Source organism: Xenopus tropicalis, chromosome 4 (genome assembly GCF_000004195.4).
Source record: "Xenopus tropicalis strain Nigerian chromosome 4, UCB_Xtro_10.0, whole genome shotgun sequence".
Taxonomy (NCBI): domain Eukaryota; kingdom Metazoa; phylum Chordata; class Amphibia; order Anura; family Pipidae; genus Xenopus; species Xenopus tropicalis.
The window spans coordinates 104,545,891-104,569,652 of NC_030680.2; the positions used below are offsets into that span (position 1 = coordinate 104,545,891).

Here is a 23,762-nt window from a genome sequence, read left to right on the forward strand (position 1 = left end):
GAATAATTGGAAGGGATCAAGATAGCAGCTCCCAGTAGACATCAGAATAGCACTCAATAGTAAGAAATCCAAATCTGGCTTGGGACTCCTCCAGTTACATGGGAGTAGGAGAAACAATAGGTTACCTGAAAACCATTCTAATGTGTAGTGCTGGCTCTTTCTGAAAGCTCAGATGCAGGCACAATGAACTAAGATGGCTGCCTTCACACCAATATTACAACTAAAAAAAAAATACTTTGTTTCTTGAAGAATACAATTTTAAATGGGAGTGAATGATTTGCTATATATACAGTGTATGTATGTATGTATATCTTTATTTATAAAGCGCTACTTATGTACGCAGCGCTGTACAGTAGAATACATTAATACAGACAGGGGGTTAAAGATAATGGATAAATACAAAGTACAACAATAAATACAAATAAATACAAGGTGCAGTTGCAATAAGAGTCAGAAACACAAGATGAAGGAGGTCCCTGCCCCGTAGAGCTTACAATCTATATTGTGTAATTTAGAAATAAAAAGTATATCATAAAAATCATGACCATATCCCTTTAAAAACAGGTGTTACAGAGAATAAATAAAATCAGAGTGCCCTACTAGCAAGAGTTTAGTAATTTTAGTAATCTGAATTTGATTTGAGAGGAGGTTGGGAGCCAGTGAAGGGATATGCATAGGGGAACAACTGATGTGGAGTGTTTAGATAGATGATAAGTAAATGATACTAGCAGCAGCGTTTAGAACAGATTGGAGTTGTCGAAGGCAATGTGTTGGAACGCCTGCAAGGAGTAAGCTGCAGTAGTCAAGGCAGGCAATAATAAGAGATTGAATAAGTGTTTAGTTGTATCTAAGCTGAGGTGAGGCTGTATTTGGGCAGTGTTGCACAGATGAATATAACAAGATTTGGCATATGTTTGAATATGCAACAAAAAAGACAGATGGGAATCTGAGATAAATCCTAGGCAGTGTGCCTGTGTGGTTGATTAAAAGGTGATCCTAGGCGAGTGAAACCTGAGGGGGGAAGAGGTTTGAGGAAATATAATGAATTACGTTTTAGATGTTTTAGAGAGATTCCGTTTCAGGAAGAGATAGCAGAAAGTCTGTAACAGAAGAAAAGAGGTCCAGAGTAGACAGGTAGATTTGGGTGTCATCAGCATAGAGGTGGTGTTGAAGTCCAAATGATTGAATACGTTTTCTTAGAGAAATAGTAGAGAAGAGTAAGGACTTCAGAGGCCCTAAGACAGAGCCTTGAGGAACTCAAACAAAGGAACTTCAAAGGAATTATCAAAAAAATACAATTTAATGTGACCCACTGGCAATCAGTTGAAAGTTCTATTGCTAACACTCTTGTTCCTTCACTAGTGCTTTAAGGCAGTTGCCTTGGCAGGCAATGTGGTGAATTCAAGTGCCACCTCTCAGTCTTCTAAAAATTGCAGGTGCCAAAGTACCTATGTTCTATTGTTCTTAATGTAAGAGTTTTTAAATTGCATCTGTCTTAATGTAGCTTATAATGTCTGCTCATATGCTTATTACAAGGCTTATTTATGAGTCTTAATACCAAGATCTGTCAGGTTTAATTGCACATTTTTGGTATCATCTGAAATCTTTTAGGACTACTAGATATAGTTTCCATGTTTTCTTTCTTTTTATGCTTTTATAAATCTGTTCTTATGTCTGCTTCTTCAGGCTTTTACCTTTTCAATGATAATGACAGTTTTGACATTTCTTGAGCCATTCCTTTAAGTACCAAATGAAACTGGTAGAACTTTTTTCTTTAAATATTTTTGACTGTATTTTATTCACATCAATCCACCAATATTACAGGCAATTATCAAGCACATGGGCTGGAATCTTATTGGACCTATTACAAAATGCATTCTGAGATCCAGCAACAATGGTAACAATAAAATCTGCTTGGAGATGATTCATCATTTATGTACGGTGGGTACAGTATTGTACAAAATACTTTGTCTTTATGAACTTAATCACATGAAGCTGGTTCTAGTTTCCCCAATGCAAGGATTAACCAGAAAAATGAGGTTTGGGGAAAGGAGTTGGCTTCAAAAAATTAGAAAAAAAAATTAGGAGGGTTTTAACCATTTTTTATGTCTGAAGTGAATTAGTATGAAATAATTATGGATAAAAGTAATTTTTCTTGTATCATGTGGTCATACACAGGCAGTTAACATGCCGATTCGGGTCCTTCTGACCAATTTGGCAGCTTATATGCCTGTGTATGGGCACCTTCAACCAGCCTACCCCAACCGATATCGGGGATCACATAGGCTTTTTGATGTGGTTCTCAATCTGATGGCACCTATGCCTGCTATTGTAATTCAACGGGCCAAGCGAATTAGCCAGGGAGAAGGTCGCCAAATGAGCGGATCTTACTATGTATAGCCGTTTTTACCTACCAAACACTATGTTTAAAAGATTTTGAGACGGCGCCCGAACAAAATCTGCATTCAGGGCTGAATCAGCAGGAGGTATAATTCCTATTGTTTCTACCTCCACATCTGACGATTCAGCCCTGAATGTCAGTGGGGGAAACGAACGAACTTTTCTGCGACCAATGGTCACAGGAAAGATCGGAATTGCTATGTGTATGGCCACCTTTAAGAAGTTACTTTATGGTATATATTCATCCTTTAAACATTTTATTGATTTTTAACTTTACAGCTGTGTAACCCAAAGGAGATTTTATTAGGTTTACTTGAACAGATAGATGAAGCCACAGGTGAACAAATATCTCAGGTGGTTCTGCTTCTGCTTCAGCCTTTGCAAGCAGGTAATATTTATTGTTTGTTTTGTTGTTTTTTATTTTTATATCTGCCTTTTTAACACTAATGGCATTAAAAGAGTGATACAGCAGACATTTAAGGGGTTATTACACAGCTTCAATCCTAAAAAAATAAGTGGCTCAGTTATCTGGTAACTGGAGGGGGAAAAAAATTTCTACACAGCCAACAGGTTCCCCCTGAGTGTAACCATATGCTTTTCAGTGTAGTAATTCATAGATGCAGTAGTCTAGTTCATTGTGTACTGCATCCTTTGTGAACCCATTTGCAAACAAAATATATTAATAAATGAATAAATAAAATTAATAGTGGCTTCTGTACCAGCTCAAGCAAAGCGCAGCCCTTTAGCAGTCAAAATCTGTGCTTCCAGGCTGATCAGGGCACGGACCTCATTTGAACTGTTTATTTAAACTTATAGCACTTAAATATTTATTCTTACTGTCAAACGTATAATACCCCTGTTTGTGTTTGCACCTTGTAAAACACTGCATACGTTTTGGGGGGTGCATATTTTCCACTGTTCATATTTTTTTTTGCGCCAAAATACAATTTTGTCGTAACAAAAATGCTATTTTTTTGCAATTTATTATGCGCAAAAATACGCCATCTAAAAGCTGTCGAGATCATGTAGAAGTCAGTAGCAGATGTCCTTTTTACAACTGGAAGACTTTCTTAGCTTTGTGGTTTTAGAGGTTTTGGGGTTTTTTTTATGCTTGAATTTGTGCGAAAGTATGGAAAAGTCACAACTTTTGCTGTTGATAAATGCCCCTTTGGAGTGCTATGTAAAGAAATACAATTCAGTACGTATTTATACTTGCTAGATATACTTATGTGTTGTGCCATGCACACAAATATGTCTTAACAACATCAAAATTGGAGAGCTGCTAAGTATATTTGAAGACAAGGATCATTACTGTTATAAGGCTGCTGAACCTCTGGGCTGGTACAGTAAGTCCAGTATATAGTTTTTTTTTTAACTATATCTGTTTCTTTTATTTGCTTTTTTTATTTTGCTTTTATTTTGCTTTTTAATTAATATGATATGAGCTATTTATGTTCATCCAGTTGCTCAAAAAGTGAATATATCATTACATTTGGTTTGTAACACTAACAATTATTTGTACATCTTTTATTAGCTCTCAGTTACAGAAAGCACAGTTCCTTATACACTGATACACATTCAGCAAATTAATATTTACAATATGTAAAAATTCATTAAAGGAGAAGGAAAGGCTAGTAAAGAGTTAATCTCAAGCTGCAGGCATACCTTCAGTTGTCTCAATAGTGCCCTTAAGTCTCCCCATATTTCACCTGTTCAGAAGATCTGAAGCCAAACAGGAAGAAAAACGCTGAGCTGTGTAAAGAAAGTTCCCATAATGCCTCACTCCTGCACAGACATGCAGACCAAACTGAACATGCTCAGTTAGTAAGACTATGGGGCACATTTACAAATCCACGAACGCCCGAATGCGTTTTTTCGTAATGATCGGTATTTTGTGACTTTTTCGTGAATTGTCGCAAATTTTTCGAGCGCTCAATATGAAAAAGTCGCGTCAATTCACGAAAGTCATAATGGCTATGAAAAAGTTGCGACAATTTGCGCAAGTCGTAACGGCTACGAAAAAGTTGCGACAGTGACGAAAAAATCGCAAAATGTTCGTTTCCAATCCGATTTTTTTCCCATTCGGGATTCGGATTCGTGGATTAGTAAATCAGCCCCTATGTGTCGGCTTCCTGCTGATTAGCTCAGATCTACATTCCTAAGGTGGGAGAGCGTGTTCTTAGCATTCTTGAGGGAGGGGGGGAGCAGGAGAGAGTAGAGCGCTGCATGTCTCTGGCACAGGAATTACAGACACAACTAATCTTTTTTTCAGAGAAGTCAGTGCAGTTTTTCTGCGAGTGCTTATTGCTGTATTTACATACATGGCTGTATTTACATACTGTAGACCTTTCTGATAAAGCTTACTTAGTTTTTACCTTTCTTTCTCCTTTAATATATATTAATTTACTTGTATTTCTCTGATTTTGTAGCAGTATATACTGACATATAAAGTAAATCCTCCATCTCTATTTTTCAGTGCTGCTTAAACTTGGCAAAAGGAAAGCCTATTCAGTAGGACTGTCACTCTCCACAATCCAGTCTCGGATATCTTGTTTGCCTGTACCCTTCACCAAAGAACAAATCCAGGAGGACAAGCATGGTCTCTGCCAGTGCTGCTGTGCCATAGTCCAGTTTATTAAACCTTTTGTTGATGTTGTAGCTCAGAGCAAAGCCTTACAGACAGAACCTGAAACTGCAGAATTAAAGAAAGAATTGCTGGCATTGTAAGTAAAACTTACAAAACTATTTTTTAATTAAAACTTTAGTAACTTTGCAGTATTTCCAGAGGCATGCAGCTCACCTGTTTCTGTAAGACCTGAAGCAGACAACTGACTTGAGTCATTTTTAGATTAAATTGTTTTGCTTATACAAACTTAATCTGACTGGTTGGATGATGAATTATCACATCAGCAAATGTTGACTTTCATTGTTGGATGCGTGTTCATACTTTGTAGTCTAGCTGTTGTGCCACTAGTGCAAGCCATAATATATAAGTCCATAATATGATTGGACAAATGTAGGTAGTTAATGAAAGATATGGCCAACATAGGTGCAATTTTACAACTGGCACTTGGTCAGACACAAAGTGAACAAACTTTAGCAGTGCACCTGAGGTTTTACATGATAATGCAATAAAGGATATAGGCAGTTCAACAATATATATCATCAAGTATAAGCAGATACAGCAAGATTAGTTAGATATTGGTAGTTCTGCATATAAGCACAGTTCTGCATATGTCAGGAAACTATACCCTGACAAGTGGTAACACAAGTGGTGATGTGATCTCAGTACAAGTCTTTCAGGGCAGTTATGGGCATTTTGGCCATGTTTTTAGCCTGTGTGTTGTTACCCTTAACCTGGGGGTATAAGTAAATGCTGTGCTGTAAAGATAGGGCTTCTGTTGGATGTCAGAAAGAAAACAGAAATCGCTGCATGAGTCCCAGGAAATGGTATTCTCTGTGTAAGCATAAAGGAGTGTAAATTCTAAAACTTTTTTTCCCCTAAAACTGTATTACTTTGCACAATGTTACAAATTGTATTGAAGCAAAAGTAAACACTGCATTCTGATGTCTGTAAACTGTTCTTAGGTACTAGCTAAAATGAGAGCTTTTACTCTCATTTACCACTCCAAACCATGGGCCACTCCAACCACAGTGCTTTAGTGTTTTCTTTATATCAGTAAGTTTATACCAGATTTAGAAAAGAAATAAATATACCTGATATAGGGTTGCATTTATTTAAGCATTCTCCTGCCCATTTTAAGACAGTGCAAGCATGAATACGTCATTTCGATTCATATAAAATCCACATGCTGTGTGGCTACTTTGTAACTATTTTAGATGCGCGCCACAGATAGCCCAGGTTTCTAGGCAGCTATGCAACTAAATTTATCATATGCTTTTGTAATGATCAATGAGCAGAGCACTAGGGGAATCACTCTACAGACTTTTTTTTTTGTTGTTTTCTCCCCCATGATAGAATAGTATGAATTTTAGATGCAATTCTTAAGAACCAAACCAGAAGACTTTATTGGTTCTAATTTCAATTTCATCTCTCATTGAAGTTGTTTTAGTTGCTTGAAGTACCCATTGCTAAGTGCACAGTTAAATCTGTTTCCTGAAGACTCTGATGATCATCCTTTTCGTTGTTTTGCTAGAGAAATTTTGGTAAGTGTTGTTTTTGCCTCTTTAAAGAACAAGTCAGCCCAGAATATAATTTTTGCCTAATAAAAGAAAACAAAATTCTAAGCAACTTTGCAATATACAGTCATTACAAATGTGCAAATGTGCAATGGCTTTTTTTTTTATTTACTTGTATATATAACTGCTATTAAAAACAGTGTCTGCCTGTCCTTTCTATTCTCTGCCCTGGTGGCTCCGGCATTTGAAACAATGTAACACAAGGCAGCAGACTGACAGAGCTGACTTGCTGGAGGAGACTGGCACTTGCAACATTGTTTAAAAAGAAACCACCAGGAGTTCAGCAAATGCTGCTTTCTATAGAAATTACATTTACAAATTACTTTTAAAGCACTGGAATTTTTAATAAATTCACATTGAAAAGAATTGCTTGGAATTATGTTTTGTTTTATTAGGCAAAAACATTTTTGGGGTTGGCATGTCCATTAAGCACTTTACAGCAATCTTTCTCACCCCAATGAAGCATTTATAAAAAGGTTAAAAAGTGGTCACTCTTCTAAATGTAGCACAGAGACGTATTGTAGAAGTGTGTTTAATGTGATTTGGTAGAAAAATACTAAAAACTATTTTTTATAGTTTTTTTAATTATTTGCCATCTAACCCTTTCTAACTTTTAAAGTGGGGCCACTGACCCCAGCAGCCAGAAAACTATCGCTCTGTGTGGCTACAATTTTATTGTGTTTGTTACTTTTTATTACTTATTTTTCTATCCTTTAAAAATACCAGGTTCTCATTCAAGCCACTCCCTGGTTGCTAAGGAAATTTGGACCCTAGCAACCAGATAGCTGTTGATATCCCAAACTGGAGAGCTGCTGAACAAAAAGTCAAATAGTTAAAAAAAAAAAAAAAAAAAAAAAAATCACAAATAACAAAAAAAAGACCAATTGCAAATTGTCTCTGAATATTACATTCTACATGATTCTAAAAGTTGTAGAAATCTAAAAAAATACTAGTTGTTGCAATACAATTGTAGAAATCCAAGAAATAGAATAAAAGCTTTAGCAGGTTTGCTGCAAAACATTTATTATGGGTAGTGGTAACACGACATGTTTCGGGTCAATACCCTTTATCAAGTGGTACTTTTTTATCTATGATTCTAAAAGTTAACTCAAAGTTGAACAACCCCTTTAATGTAAGAGAGATATGTGTTTTAGCAATAATATTCGTGTACTGTTTCTAATACCTGTTTATATTGCAGGGAACATTAGTTTCGCTGGGGGAACCACTGGCTGTGGCATTTTTACAGCATGGCAAGACAACCCCAAATTTAGAAATTGAAGATGTTCGGCCGGAAGAAGGAAATTGCACTGCAGAATCTTTTGCATGTCTGTCTTATCTCATCTTTGTGCAGCATATTGGATTGAATGACTTCCCCTTTGTATTTGGGTAAGAGACCTAATAGTAGAGAAATCTGATTTCAGACTTTATGCTGTTTTCCTTCCAGTCCGCCAATGTATGCATGTCATTCTTGTAAAATAGTAATGTTCACCAATGGTTTTGCACAGTATTGTGTTATTGGTAAACACAAATGCGTATCCTGAAGCCTTATGCAGAAAGTTCTGAATTACGGGAAAGTCATCTCCCACAGAGTTCATTTTTTAAACGATTTTTTTTTTATGGCAACTTAAGGTGGCCATACACTGAAAGATCCACATGTTTGGCGACTTCACCAGCCTGTTGGGTTTATTTAATTAATAAATCATTTTTAATGGTTATTACAGAAGGATTAACTGATCTGAAAATTCCCATGTCCCAAGCATTTCAAATAATAAATCTCATACCTGTATAGTGAATAAATTGAAAAGCAATAAACCAAGGACAGACCCTTAATATAATTTACTGCCAACATTGGTCCAACTATTTATCACCCTTATTTTTAACTAGGTTGCACCGAATCCAGGATTCAATACAGCTAAGATTCAGGCTTTTTTTCAGTAGGATTTGGATTCAGCTGAATCTATGCCTCTGGCCGAAGCATATGGAATCCTTTAAAATCATGTGACTTTTTGTCACACAAAAACAGAAGTTCAAAATTTCACAGTGCTTGCAGCGCATAGTTCTCTTTAACCCTTCCAAATTAGGATTCAAATTTGTTTCGGTATTTGCCTGAATCTCAAAGGATTCTGGGTTTGGCCGGATTCGGTGCATCCCTAATTTTAACTACCTTTCAGCCAGTTCTCTAAATGCAAATAATATATTCAAAGCTAATATTCCTTAAGGGAGAAGGAAAGTAATTTTTGGGATTTTACTGCCAATAGATTCCCCACATTAGTGCTACTTAAAATGCTATATTTATTCTGCAGAAAGCTTTACCATACCTGAGTGGGGGGAGTGAGTTGTATGAATTCTCAGGGAGGGGGGAGCAGGAGAAGGGTGAGAGGAGAGAACTGCGCAGACTCTGGCCCCGGGAATGAAGGATGTTTCTGAGAGAGGAAGTCAGATACTAAAGAACATGTTTACAAAAAAAACCCAAGAAATCCTTTGTTTCTTTTGATAGAGGATAGTGCAGCGTTTCTGTGAGTGCTTATGGCTGTATTTACATAGACCTTTCTGATAAAGCTTACTTAGTTTTTACCTTTCCTTCTCCTTTTAAATAAGGTGTCCCATTCATAGGATTTGTCCCAGATTATGGAAATAGTATGAAAACTGGAATTTATCACTAGAAGAACATATAATATAAATATTGCAGACTGAGTGTACCTTACTTATATGTGCACTGGACATTTTTAAAATGTTCAAATATTATCAATGCGGACCTGTGTTTACATCATAAAGAACTGTAGCAATCATGGAAGTATGACTGCAAGTACGACTGCAAAAATTGCATGTTCACCGCAGTTTATGCGCTTTGCAGGTATCCAGTTTCCAAGAATAGTAATTAACTTAAACAACAGTTATAAATTGTACAGATCATTGCACTTAATAGTTCTGAGGAGGATACAGCGAGACACATTCCTGGAAGTCGTCATTATTGTTTTTGCATAAATCACAGCAGCAGCATTATTGTTCCTCTTGTCAGGTGAATTATAAAGGCAGGCTCACAAGTGGGCAGTCTGCTGCCTGAATGCATGTGGAATGTACTGGGGGAACTCTGAACATCTAAATCTGATTAAAAGTAATGCAGTTTATAAAAGATAATTATTTGTCAGTGGATTACAGTATTTCATATTGTATTGGAGTTGACAGCATGACTTCATTTTTTGTAGACCAACATTTCTTGTAAAGACCAATATGCAGCATGTTGATGTTCTGCTGAAAAGGTGAGAAATTGTGTTACAGTTTTTCCATATTTCATTTTAATTCTTTGTTGTTTATGTAATGCCACTTAGAAAATGGTGTAGTATCTGGCACTTCGTTGTTCTTACCCAACTTTGACTTGGCCACAGAATACTAAAACAGAGCTAAGAAAAAATCCACCATTTAGTAGAAGTGCCTACTTACAAACCAGTGGTTGGAGGTGTTGCCTGTAGTCATTAAATTAAACAGATCTCTCCTTTGCTTCTGATAAAAAGATAAAAACCTAAATAGTTTAATACCGTTTAATATATAAAATCATTGAAACAAATTGCACTCACATCTAGTCCATTGAGATCAGTCACATAAAATACACCAGTTTGCAAGGCTACTGTCCCATTTTATATCCTGCCGGCGTGTATGCTGATGCTCCCCTCGTGGCTCTGCCAGCACCTGCGACATCACTCTCATTGTGAGAGTGAGTATGAGTGTGAGAGCAAGAGTGAGTGTGACTTCACAGGTGCAGGCAGAGCCACGAGGGGAGCAAAAAAAGTTTGCTTTTACATACCGTTTTCTTATGTTAATGTCCATATCATACAGGGATGGGTAATAGAACAATATGCAAGCTCACATATCACAACTGTCCATGTATTCCCCTGGTTTTGGAAACTACATCATATAATTTCTTGCACAATAACACAATAAATAAAATGATTTTAAGGATTTAAGTTACAATATTTATGGCACAAATAGGCCAGTGTATGACCCAGATGGGTCTCATGAGCATAATTTGTGCAAAATGTGCCAATACATAATTTTTTGAATGTTATTTGGTAATTCGATTTACAGTGACATTAGTTGCAATGACATGTGTGGAAAGGAAGGATTTATATTAGCTGTCCAGTAGCTGTTTAACAGGATATTATAAAAATACCTGTTATGTCTGACACTAAAAAACAACACTTCAAAACATTAATGTATATTCAAAGTTACCAATAGGTCGTGTAGATCATTTTTCGCTGTTAGGGCTGCTTTTGTAATTGTTACTTGAAGTTCCTAAACCTGACTGTTTTGCCAACCTGACTGTCCCTTCTCAACCTGGTAGTTATAGCTTCTAATGCTAACAGCCCACTGCTGTACAGATACGGCAGCCCCCTCATTGAGGAACATGGGGAATCTAATACGTAATGTAAAAGCATCGGGCAAAATAATAGATAGCATGCAAAGATAATGTTATGACAGATGTTTAAAAAAAGTTTTAATTTCTGGTGTCAGTATCTCTTTAAGACATGATTTTCTTCTTGATCTTTGAATATAGTTACATTTGTCCCTCAAATTTAATTCAGCTTCTTAATGCCTCCTTTCACTTACTCCCTACATTTAAGATTCAACAGAAGACCTAATTATCATTACAAGTTCCAACCATTTGATAAATCCATTGTTTTATATTTATAAACAGATATTGTTATATTGAGTTCCCACTGATAAACATAGACAAAGTTGTTAACATACATATGAGTTAGGCTTTAGATTCTGATTTCCTTCTCTTTTCATTATATTTCTTACTGCTCATATACTACTTTTTTTTTTAGATTGTTTTAGATTTACTGCTCTAATAAGTTTTCCAGTTTGTTAGAAAGTGTTCTGACTGCTTAAAGAAGTCAAATGCTGGGAGCTATGGGGTATTAGAGCTCAGCAGACTTAATTATTTGGTATCAGAGATTAGCAGCAGCACTAAGCTATAATGCTCCACCAAATCGTTAAAGGGGTGGTTCACCCTTAAATGAACTTTTAGTATAATGGGGAGAGTGATATTATGAGACAATTTGCAACTGGTCTTCATTTTTTATTTGTAGTTTTTAAAATATTTAGCTTTAAATGTAACAGCTCTACAGTTTGGAATTTCAGCAGCTATCTGGTTGCTGGGGTCCAGATTACCCTGGCAACCAGGAACTGATTCGAATGAGAGACTGGAAGAGGGTCCGAATACAAAGATAAGCAATAAAAAGAAACAATAACATTGTAGACACAGAGGAATCGTTTTTAGCTGCTTCGGTAAGTGACCCCATCTGAAACCTGGAAAGAGGCAGAAAAAGAAGGCAAATAATTAAAAAAAACTATAAAAAAGAAAAAATGAAGACCAATGGAAAAGTTGCTTAGAATTGTCTATTCTATAACATACCAAAAGTTAATTTAAAGTTGAAGAACCCTTTTTAAGCCTGTGGAATTTAGTGAGTAGTGTAGTAGTTGTAACTGCTGTTACTTTCATTAAAGAGATACTGACACCATAAGTTTAAATGTTTTTTATAAGTATCATACCATTGTCTTTCCTGCTACTAGTATTTGCCCAGTGCTTTTACATTACCTATCTGAACCTACATGTCCCTATGAGGGGGCTGCCATATTTGTGCAGCAGGAGTCTGGGAACTTCAAGAACCAATTACTTACAAAAGCAGCCCTATCAGTGAAAAACAAACAACATGACCGTCAGGTCAGATAGGTGACTTTCAAAGTACATCATTATTTTCAAGAGTATTTTTTTTAGTTTCAGTATCCTTTAAAAATAAACACTTTATGTAGTACTTTGCTTTTGTCTAAATCAAAATTAGTTTTTTTCTCCTTTTTGTTTTTAGAACAGAGGAATCCATATTGTCAAAAGGGCTTGTAAGTTAACCTCATAGCATTTAAAAGAGTAATTGATAGACTCACAAGCGCACAGCCTTAACATCTATGTTTCTAGGAGTTGTTGGAGAACAGTCTGTTAAGAGTAGAACATGAAAGTCTTCATCAAGATTTCTTGGAGATAAGGGCAGTTCTTCATGTGGTACAGGTAATCTTCTTTTTTGTTTTCTGTTATCCAGTCAACCTTTTTGTCTTCTGGGCTTAATATACTGAAGATGGGGGTGATCGGGTTGCTGAATTTTTAACAAAGATTCTGGGCAGACCCCAAACTGAATCCTAATTTCCATTAGTCAATTAGCAAAAAGGGTTGGGATTTGGTTTCAACTAGGTACTTGGGTTCAGCTGAATGCTGCCAAAAAAGGCTTGGATTTGGAAGCATCCCAAACCAAGTCTGGGATTTGGTGCATCCCTATGTTAAATAACATTAAATTATCTGGTTTGGTGGTACCAGTTAATAAGTACTGCTTATACAAGTATGGGATCCATTATCTGGAAACCTGTTATCCAAAAAGTTCAGAATTACAGGAAGGCCATCTCTCATAGACTCCTTTCTAAGCAAATTATTCTGAAAAAAATAAAAATGATTTCCTTTTTCTCTGTTTTAATATAACAGTACCTTGTACTAAGCTATGATCCTTATTTTATTGGAGATAAAACAATCCTATGGGGTTTAATTGATGTTTAAATGATTTTTCAGACAACTTTGTTGCCAGACTCTAGATTAATATTTATATTTTTATGTATATAATAATAATAATACATAGATGCTCTTGCCTAAATGTGTCTTATTTCAACATATTTATTTTCTTTCTGCGCAGGACTTGGTGAAAGTTATGACCCTTTGTCCTATTGAACATCCAGTGAGTAAAGCATGCAAAGAGACGAAAAATGGTATTAGCTTATGGTCATTTGTGCAAATCATTTTTTTTTTCTTGCAGAGAAAAAGGAGTCTGGCACTTTTACAGTTGCTGATTGACAAATTTGGAGAAGAAGGAAAGTATAAGTTATTCAGGTAATTTTATTTATTATATATTTATTATATAATTTTATTTATTATATATTAAACTTTATTGGTTCTGCTTAAAGTTCTGCTTTTTTATAATGCACCAACAAGACAGGGATCAGCAACAGCGCATTAACTTATTTTTACAGCATTCTACATATGAAGTCTCCGTCAGGAGGTTACAGAGATTACATGTGGGCAGTTTCAGGAAATAAATAGTTAGCAGGGGCTTGTCCATTCTTATTTTTAAATTAGAAGTAGTATATATGATTGTATATTAAAATGCTACTACATAACAGTAGAGAACAAGAGCAAGTGAAAAGGTAAGAATCTCCTGAGGAACTGGAAACAAAAGCAGGTCAGATTAAAATACATAGTTACATAGTTACATAGGGTTGAAAAAAGACCAGTGTCCATCAAGTTCAACCCATCCAAGTAAACCCAGCACACCTAACCCACACCTACCAATCTATACACTCACATACATAAACTATAAATACAACCACTAGTACTAACTGTAGATATTAGTATCACAATAGCACAATAACGGGTCGAATGGAGTCCGATTGCGTTTTTTTCGTAATGATCGGTACTTTGCGATTTTTTCGTATGTTTTGCGATTTTTTCGGATTCTTTACGAATTTTTCGGATCCAATACGATTTTTGCGTAAAAACGCGAGTTTTCCTATCCATTACGAAAGTTGCGTAAAAAGTTGCGCATTTTGCGTAGCGTTAAAACTTACGCGAAAAGTTGCGCATTTTTCGTAGCGTTAAGTTTTAACGCTACGCAAAATGCGCAACTTTTTACGCAACTTTCGTAATGGATACGAAAAACTCGCGTTTTTACGCAAAAATCGTATTGGATCCGAAAAATTCGTACAGAATCCGAAAAAATCGCAAAACATACGAAAAAGTCGCAAAATATTCGTTTTCAAGTCGGAACTTTTCCAATTCGGGTCGGATTCGTGGGTTAGTAAATCAGCCCCTAACTGTAGATATTAGTATCACAATAGCCTTGGATATTCTGATTGATCAAGAACTCATCCAGGCCCCTCTTAAAGGCATTAACAGAATCTGCCATTACCACATCACTAGGAAGGGCATTCCACAACCTCACTGCCCTCAGCGTGAAAAACCACCTACGCTGCTTCAAATGGAAGCTCCTTTCCTCTAATCTAAAGGGGTGACCTCTGGTGCGTTGATTGTTTTTATGGGAAAAAAGAACATCCCCCATCTGCCTATAATCCCCTCTAATGTACTTGTACAGAGTAATCATGTCCCCTCGCAAGCACCTCTTTTCCAGAGAAAACAACCCCAACCTCGACAGTCTAACCTCATAGTTTAAATCTTCCATCCCCTTAACCAGTTTAGTTGCACGTCTCTGCACTCTCTCCAGCTCATTAATATCCTTCTTAAGGACTGGAGCCCAAAACTGCACTGCATACTCAAGGTGAGGCCTTACCAGGAACCTATAAAGGGGCAAAATTATGTTCTCATCCCTTGAGTCAATGCCCTTTTTTATACAAGACAGCACTTTATTTGCTTTAGTAGCCACAGAATGACACTGCCTGGCATTAGACAACTTGTTATCAACAAAAACCCCTAGATCCTTCTCCATTAAGGAAACCCCCAACACACTACCATTCAGTAGATAGTTTGCGTTTATATTATTTCTACCAAAGTGCATAACTTTGCACTTATCAACATTGAACCTCATTTTCCAGTTTGCTGCCCAGTTATCTAATTTTGTCAAATCGCTCTGCAAAGCGGCAGCATCCTGCATGGAACTTATAGTTTTGCACAATTTTGTGTCATCAGCAAAAATAGAAACAGTACTGTCTATGCCCACCTCCAGGTCATTAATAAACAAGTTAAAAAGCAAAGGACCAAGGACTGACCCCTGCGGTACTCCACTAACCACACTGGTCCAATTAGAAAATGTTCCATTTACAACCACTCTTTGTAATCTATCCTTCAGCCAGTTCTCTATCCAATTACAAATATTATGTTCTAGGCCAATATTCCTCAATTTGATCATTAACCTTCTGTGAGGTACTGTATCAAACGCTTTAGCAAAGTCCAAGTAGATGACATCAACTGCCATTCCAGCATCGAGGTTCCTACTCACCTCCTCATAAAAGGCGACTAAATTAGTCTGGCAAGATCTGTTACGCATAAAACCATGCTGGCACAAACTAATAGTAATACATTAACCTAATAACATTCATTCACCCTTGTAGTGAGGGGTAGTGTAAATGTAAACATATAATCAGGCATGATGATTATATTGGTGAGTAATTACATCATTTTAAATAAGCAATAATGTGATGCCCAAACTACTTTTCATTATGGCTCAGTTGGCACTTTGAGGGCAGGCATGTTTGTTGCCTAAAGATTAATTGTACATTTTAGAGACTGTAATGGCAATCATGAAAGGTTGTCCATACTTCTTATTAGCATTTGAAGTTTTTTGTCATTGTTTTTCCTACATGTTTTCAACATAATTATTTATTCATTTGATGTGTTGCTTGTTTCCAGATGTTTATTTAAATCAAGCAGCCATGCCGGTGTGCAGGGTTACATCATTCAGAATATAAAGAATCAGATAGATATTGCACTTAAGGTGAGACTGCACATCTACACATTTGATTTATTTTCACTATTGAATTGGATTAAATGTCATTCTGGTATGTGTTGTGAGTTTGGTCTCACTGCATGGCTTGCCTTTGGTTTTTTTTTTTTTTTTGATCCACCTATACTAAAGCATTTACAAAATTGTCTTGCATAGTTGTGGCACCAGTTATTTTCAGTTAAATACCAATGAGTCCGCTGGTTTTGTTCTTCAAACCATACTGTCTGTGGCCTTCTATACATAAGAAACTAGAGAGCTCTGGACTGGACTGCATCCTCATAGTGAGGGCTAACCTGAAGTAGGGATATAGAGCTGCTTGTGATGGCTAAACATGTGGCCTTGCCCACATAGATCATATTTACTTTTTCAATTAAGGGGGCCTTTCACCCGAAGAAATAATTCCAAATTCCTTTATATCAGGTTGGTCAAGCATAATAAACTTTACTTACACAATATAAATTATTTACATTTTGTTTCCTTCAGTCTTGGAATTTCACAACTACAGCAAACAGACACGTGTCATTTTGTTAATAAGGAAAGCTTTGCATCATGCCAGAATCTCGTTTATGTGCCCGAATGGCACAGAAACAAACCCAATAGTTCTTGTTACAAGAACAACATGTTAACAAGAAGCTTGATAACATGTGGTGTCCCATCTACTCTTCTCTGTAAGTTCTGTAACCAACCATGTGGGACCAATTGATGCACAGATGCTTCTAGTAGGGTTACACATTTTGAGCATGCAAGCCACCACTTCAACATTGCCACACTAGAACTAGAATTAGTTTCCATTGAGAGACCACCTTCCCAGTCCAAAGTCAGCATTGAAATGCCACTGAAAGAGGTTTAGAGGCCAGACCTACATGTTTATAGACACAAGCTTGTGGTGAACAGGCCTTACAATTGTTAACAAACTATTTGCAATTAAATATTGATAAAGATATTTTTCTAAAACATACCCACTTTATGCCAGGCTTAAACCCTTTTTGCTGTAGTAATCTTTGAATTAAAACTTTTTTCATTTTTAGACGAACTCCAACAGCAAATGCTTTTTAGGGCCTCGATTGACTCCACTTCTTCACATGGTTCTCTCACTTCCTGAAGGAGCAGAAACTGATCTTCTTCAGTTTTCAGATAGGTAAGTTGACCATGAATAAAAGTGGCTGCCTTGTGTGTCCCAAAATGATAATTTCAAGTGGCCTGTGTTTTGGAATTTATAGGAAGATTGATTCAAATTCCTATAAAATCTTGAATATGAAGTTCTGATACTAATTTTTGTGCAGATCCAGTAAGTGAAGAGTTTTCCATTGGTAACATGATTGGCATCAGTACACACTATTTTGTTAGTGAGGTTTTCCCAGAATATGCAGAGCTTCAACAGTTTTGTGTGGCATTGGCTTTTTAGGGTGCATTCTGGCCTCTACTGTTTGTGTTATTGTCCTTCTAGGGCTTTTGCCTTTTAGTGTGCCCTCTCCCCTCTACTGTTGTGTTATTGTCCTTCTAGGGCTTTGGCCTTTTACGGTGCTCTTTGGCCTCTACTGTTGTGTTACTGTTGCAGTTATATGATGCCTATAGGAGAAAACTTTGTTGCAATGTATTTTGTTGCGTTCTTTATCTTTTATGCATGTGATGCATGCAATAATGGAAAAGTGTTTTATTATGCATTATGCATTGTGACTTGTGTTCATGCTATTTCTACTTTTAAATATTTTTTAATTTAATTTCACTTGTTTTATTTCATCCATAGTGATTTAATAGCATCTTTGATTGCGGCAAATTTGAAAAATGTTCAAAACATATGATTTTGTGGGGTCAGCTTACTGTTAGTTGACTTTTACTACACATAAAACAAAGGCAGTGTGTTGGATTTGCAGTAGCCAGAATTAGTGCTGGGCGGTATGACCAAAAATTTATATCACGGTATTTTTTTTATTATATCGGTATCACGGTATTTGACGGTATTTTTTTTTCCCCATGCATGATTAGGTGACCACCCCAAACACCCTCCCCCCACCCCAAACACCCCCCCATCCCCTTCACATAAATATAACTTACTGGCCAGGCAGCTGCAGGCACCCCCGACAGCTCACAGAGCCTCCTGGCAATTTTTCTTACTATTTCCGGGTTGCGCGTGACGTCAGCGCGCACGTAACGTCAGCACGCACAACCCGGAAATAGTAAGAAAAATTGCCAGGAGGCGCCCACACCGGTATGCCGGTAAGTTAAAAATTTTTATCATTTTTTTTAAAAAAAAAAACGGTGTTTGGTATATACCGGTATAGTCATGAAAATGTATATGCTTTATCATATGCTTTTTCATTTTGGGGTCTATTCATGCCATATAGTTTAGTAATTCTATTCGTGCTGGGTATCAGAACACTCTTAGGGGCCCTTTATCGTTGCCATCCGAATGTTGCGCAAAATCTGGCGATTTTTTTCGTAGCGTTCGGATTCATTCAAGCTTCAGTATGGTGACTTTTCTTGGGCCAGGTTGGAGCTGCAGGGTGCTATTGAGTCCTATGGGAGGCTTCCAAAATCATGCTAAGTCTGAAAGTTTCGGCCGCCACTTACGAGCGCTCAATACGAAAAAGTCGCGACAAGATACGAGCGAATCGTAATGGCTACGAAAAACTCGTGTTTTTTCGCGAAAATCGTATTGGTAACGAAAAATCGCGTCAATTTCCGAAAAGTCGTAAAGGCGCCGAAAAAAATCGCAAAAAATACGAAAAAGTCGCAAAATGTTCATTTTCCAATCGGAATTTTTCCGATTCGGATTCGTGGGTTAGTAAATGTGCCCCTTAGTATTCAGAATGAAGATATTTTATGTATGCACTCATGAACAGCAGGAGATAAGATGCTGTAAATTTTTTTTTGATCTGTACAAGCCATAAAAACAGACATATTTGGTACTGGTTTATTTGGAAGTCATTTAACTTTCCAAATTAGTGGTATTTTTGCACATGTTCTGGATATATTTCTTTGGACTGCAAGAAATATTTTTTCATGTATTTATTTTTAATATATTATGCATATGTCTTGAATTTAACAAAAAGATTTATTAAGCTTAGAAAAATATAGATAAACACAATAAGCTATCCTGAAATATTGAGACTTTGAAGCAATTGTACAGGATGAAAGAGTTTGAAATTTCAGATCCGTACAGTGTAAAAAGTTGTATGTTGAACAGTAAGCATTTGGACTATTGTTTATTTTGTCAATCTGTAGTACTGGCCTAAGGCCAGCAACGTTAACTGCAAGCTCAAATTCTTCTACAAAGCCGATGTATAATCGCTACATCAATATGGACTTTTGCTACATACAGCACAGGTTAAATGTAGTGGTAAGGTTAAGCTTCAGACCATGCAGTGGACTTATAATAATAGTCGTATGAACCTTTATAGATGTGTTTTCTAAATTTTCTTTGTATGCACTTTTTATAGCTCTGTGCACAAAGAAGTGAGTGGGTAAAAATAAGCTCAGGTACAAAATGAAACCTCTAATATTGATGATCATTGTAACAGGCTCTTTGTAATCCTCACGGCACTAATCAATATATACTTACATTTGATTTTCTTTTTGCTCTTCCATTTCTTTTACATGACATTTTATTCCATAAGGATAATGGCTTCACTAAATCTTCTGAGATATTTAATTATCAGGCAAGATGATGAAACTGATAATAAAGTAAGTGGTACAGTTTCTAGCATCCTTTCTAATAGTGTCTTGTTTTTATGTTGCCAAGCTGAATGTGTAGTCTCTTGTTATATAACTCTAGCTACTTAAAAGTAATTTTTAAAGGCTAAATATGCATAATTTAGGAGTGTCTTCCATTAATTCCCTTTAATATAAATATTAACAATGTTTAAGGTTATATTCCTCCAAATAATAAATGTAAAACTGCCTGCCCAGTTTTCCAAATTGGGAAAACCTTGCAGGACATGGCATTGGCCATTCAATGTAATTGATCTGTTAGGAATTCTGAAACCAATAAACTGTTAAACAGCTGTTCTTGGTTAGTAACTAGGGATGCTCCAGGATTTGCCCTTTTTTCGGCAGGGTTCTGATTTGGCCGAATCCTAATTAGCATGTTTTAATTAGCATTTGGAAGGGTTGAATGTAGCCGTGTGAACACAGAAGTGGAACATTTAACCCTTCCAAATCATAATTAGCATACGGCTATTCAGCCGAATCCCTTACGATGGATTTGGGGGGTTGGCCCAATCTGAAAAACTGTGTTCAGTGCATCCCTAGCAGTAACACATTGGTGCACCCATGTGTTTCACATGCTGTTTTGTACAGTAAAAATGTGATAACTTCCAGCCTGTTAGCATGGCATTTTGACCACTGTTTCTCAGGGCTTTCAATATTTTTACATGTTGCTCTGATGCATGTTGCACTAAATGAATACCAAGAACATGAAAATGCAGTAAAAAAAAGTAGCTTCATGTGCAGAAAAACCTGTATATTATCCTATTAGCATGGAAGCCCTTTGCAGTCAGCACCAATGGCAGGGTTCTGGAGGTCGTCTGACACCGTCTGTGGCTGCACATGTGAAAAGTGATCACTTGACTAAACGATATCTAATATGATCTAGGGAGTATACCTCGGCCAAGAAGCACTTGGTTGCTCTGAATATCAAAGTACAGGTGTTGGCTATATTTGAAATAACTGTTTTACATTTATTATCTAATAATGCTGTATTATTACACTAAAGCTAATGAACTTAAAAAAAAGTATGTTTAAAGAATGAAATGCAACTTAAGGTATTATAATAACATAACATGAATATTTATCAAAATCTAATTATAAAAATCTTTGGTTTTGTTTGTTTTAACAGACTGGTGTTTGGACTGAACTTAGCAGAATTGAAAATGATTATTTAAAGCCGCTTCATTTAGGACTAAATATGTCCAAAGCCCATTATGAAGCAGAAGTAAAGAGCACAATCGAGAAAAAGAAAGGTGAGATAGCTTATCTTAATGTGTGTTTGTGGAGAAGGGTTGCAGTCCGTTAACATAGCTTCACTTTGGCGTTACTGTTCCTTTAATGGTAAGGCTGCAGAATCCCCTTAATTACTTAGGATTTCTTCTCCTCCTCTAACCCACTCGGCCCCCTCCCTCAGGAATTGACTTTTGGCTGTTGGCAACTGAACATGCTCAGTTCTTATTAACTCGGATTACTAAATACACCCTCCAGTGTAGCAGCCAATGAAGAGATAGCAAAACTGCTCTTGCTGTCTGCTTCTGTTTTTTATTTTTCTCCCAACCTGTCCTGAGCCAAGCTTAACCATTACAATGCTCAAACCGTGCAGGACTTTTTAACAAATTAAGTTCTGCCTGTGTAAGCCTGCATTCTTGATTGCATAAACGTTATAGCGCACATGTGCTGTTTGCAGATGTAAATGTCACTGATGATGAGGGAAAATGGCCATGGGTTAACAGAGAGGATATATGCAATACAAATGGTGTGGTTTGGGTGGGAGAGATGTATAAAAGGTTGACTGATTAAGAATTGTATTAGAATGTATTAGAATGTCTTCATCATACTAAAGTTAATGTTTAGCTAAAATAAACCTTTAATAGTAAATGGGCTTGGGTATTAGTAAACCTTCCCACATACTGTGAGCGCATGTTGTGTTAGTGATATTCAGACAATTTATTTACATTATACAATCTAGGATCTCATGCAAAGAAGGCAATTTGTTCTGTAACAGTTGGGGAAAATAAACTTCCTGACATGACTCCAGAAATGCAGCTTCAGGTGCGTATTGCATTTTCTTTGGTTTTGCCTTCCAGAGTGTTTTTTTTTTTTGCACTAATCTAAACAACAGTAATTGTTCTTGACATTTCAGGTTCTTCAGTCGGCTCTTTTCACATTTGATTTAATGGAAAGTGTTCTCGCCAGAGTAGAAGAACTCATTGAAGTGAAACTAAAATCTGCATCAGAGGAGAAAATTGGGTCATGTTAAGATGTTTCAATAGTTTTTTATGTACCTTTGCCTTTGGCCTAGGCATTAAATTATTTAATGTAGAATATATCCTGTTATTCACAAAAACACAGGGCATCATATTTATTTTACATAAGTGTTTTCTTTTTTTTCTTATTAGTGGTACAGTTTTCCAGTATTATTTTCCCATATAACATTGTTACTTAGGAGCATGAAAACTAAGCCTTAATAAACATCACATCCGAATCTATATATCAGCGTCTTACCTGGAGTCTTAAAAGACATGTTGACCCAAAAAAGATTTTTTTGTAATATACATTCATTACAATGTTGTAAAGGTTTTTAAGTTATTTTATATGTTAAAAGCAGAGTTTGTCCTTTTCTATTTTCTGCCCTGGTGGCTCTGGTATTTGAAACAATGTAACACAAGGCAGCAGACTGAAAGACCTGACTTGCTGGAGGAGACTGACTTTTGCAACATTGTTTAAGAAGTCATAAACAGGAGTTAAGCAAATTCCGCTTTCAATAGCAATTACATTTACAAATAACTTTTAAAGCAGTAGAACTTTGTAATAAATTTATATTGGAAAGTTGCTTAGAATTGTTTTCTTTTATTAAGCAAACAATATTTTTGGGGTTGACGTCCTTTAAACACATGCACTGACAGATTTTGGGTACCTTCAGCTGCCCACTGGCCTCTGTACCAGGACCAAGTCTTTTCCTATTAGCCTGATATGCTTGGCTTTTGCAGATATAGATAGGGCTGAGCAGAAAATGTCATTTGCAAAAAACCAATTCAGATTATGTATGTGGACAGCAGCATTTCTCAGGCCTCAGTGGTTAACTGGTAAGAAGTGCAGCTTGAACTCTACAAACCTGTCTTTCAATAAAATCTATATGCTGTTACTTTTTAACATCTCTTTCAGAAATTCTTTGGTTTACAACTTTAAACAGAACGGCTAATGTTTTTTTTATAGGTCTATAATTATGTAGCATCCATATTTCTTTGTACCTCTCTTTGGAAAAAAAAATCCCCATATGTGCTGCAACATTTAGGGGCACATTTACTAATCCACGAATCCGAATCACGAATGGGAAAAAATCGTATTGGAAATGAAAATTTTGGAAGATCGCAAATATCACGAAAATGCTTACGAAAAAATCGTATTAGTCACGATAATATCGTATTGGCGATCCGAAAGTCACTAAATTTTCGTACCGAACAATTGTAAACAGCGGTAAAACCTTTCCGATTTTTTTGTGCAAACGTCCGAAAAAGTTGTGCGCCGTACGAAAAAGTCGTGCGGACGCCTGAAAAAATCGGCAAAAATACGCTCGGAGCGTTCGCATGAACGCTTTAGTATCAATTTACAGGATATATATATATATATGTATATGGCCTGGGTGCAGACACACATAGCAACATAGTGCGAGCACAGCGTATTAGCGTGGTACTAGCCTAAAAGGGCAGTACACCTCCTTGTTCAACATAAGTGCAATAAATAGGGCTTGTGCTAAACATACTAATTTTTAGTTTTTATTAGTTCTTCACCAAACATGGAAAAGATCCCTGTTTGCCCTGTTTAGCTCAAGAAATAAAAACCATAGATGTTCAGGACAAGCGCTATGGCATTCATGTGGCAATTTGATACAGAAAAGATAAA

General features: G+C 36.4%; 1 protein-coding gene across 1 annotated transcript in view; it reads left to right on the top strand.

The window, feature by feature from the left end:
- glmn (glomulin, FKBP associated protein) overlaps positions 1–23,012 on the top strand; it is a 28,182-nt gene extending 5,170 nt beyond the window's left edge. Inside the window, exons 4-19 of the mRNA XM_002933796.4 lie at positions 1,825–1,941; positions 2,680–2,788; positions 4,877–5,123; positions 6,465–6,567; positions 7,799–7,986; positions 9,807–9,860; positions 12,468–12,498; positions 12,575–12,664; positions 13,335–13,376; positions 13,455–13,528; positions 16,058–16,142; positions 17,180–17,289; positions 19,769–19,835; positions 20,989–21,112; positions 21,829–21,911; positions 22,003–23,012. Of these exons, the coding sequence (XP_002933842.2) occupies positions 1,825–1,941; positions 2,680–2,788; positions 4,877–5,123; positions 6,465–6,567; positions 7,799–7,986; positions 9,807–9,860; positions 12,468–12,498; positions 12,575–12,664; positions 13,335–13,376; positions 13,455–13,528; positions 16,058–16,142; positions 17,180–17,289; positions 19,769–19,835; positions 20,989–21,112; positions 21,829–21,911; positions 22,003–22,119 (1,641 nt within the window). The 3' untranslated portion in view covers positions 22,120–23,012. The remainder of the gene's footprint in view (positions 1–1,824; positions 1,942–2,679; positions 2,789–4,876; positions 5,124–6,464; positions 6,568–7,798; positions 7,987–9,806; positions 9,861–12,467; positions 12,499–12,574; positions 12,665–13,334; positions 13,377–13,454; positions 13,529–16,057; positions 16,143–17,179; positions 17,290–19,768; positions 19,836–20,988; positions 21,113–21,828; positions 21,912–22,002) is intronic.
- Positions 23,013–23,762: the final 750 nt, after the last annotated feature.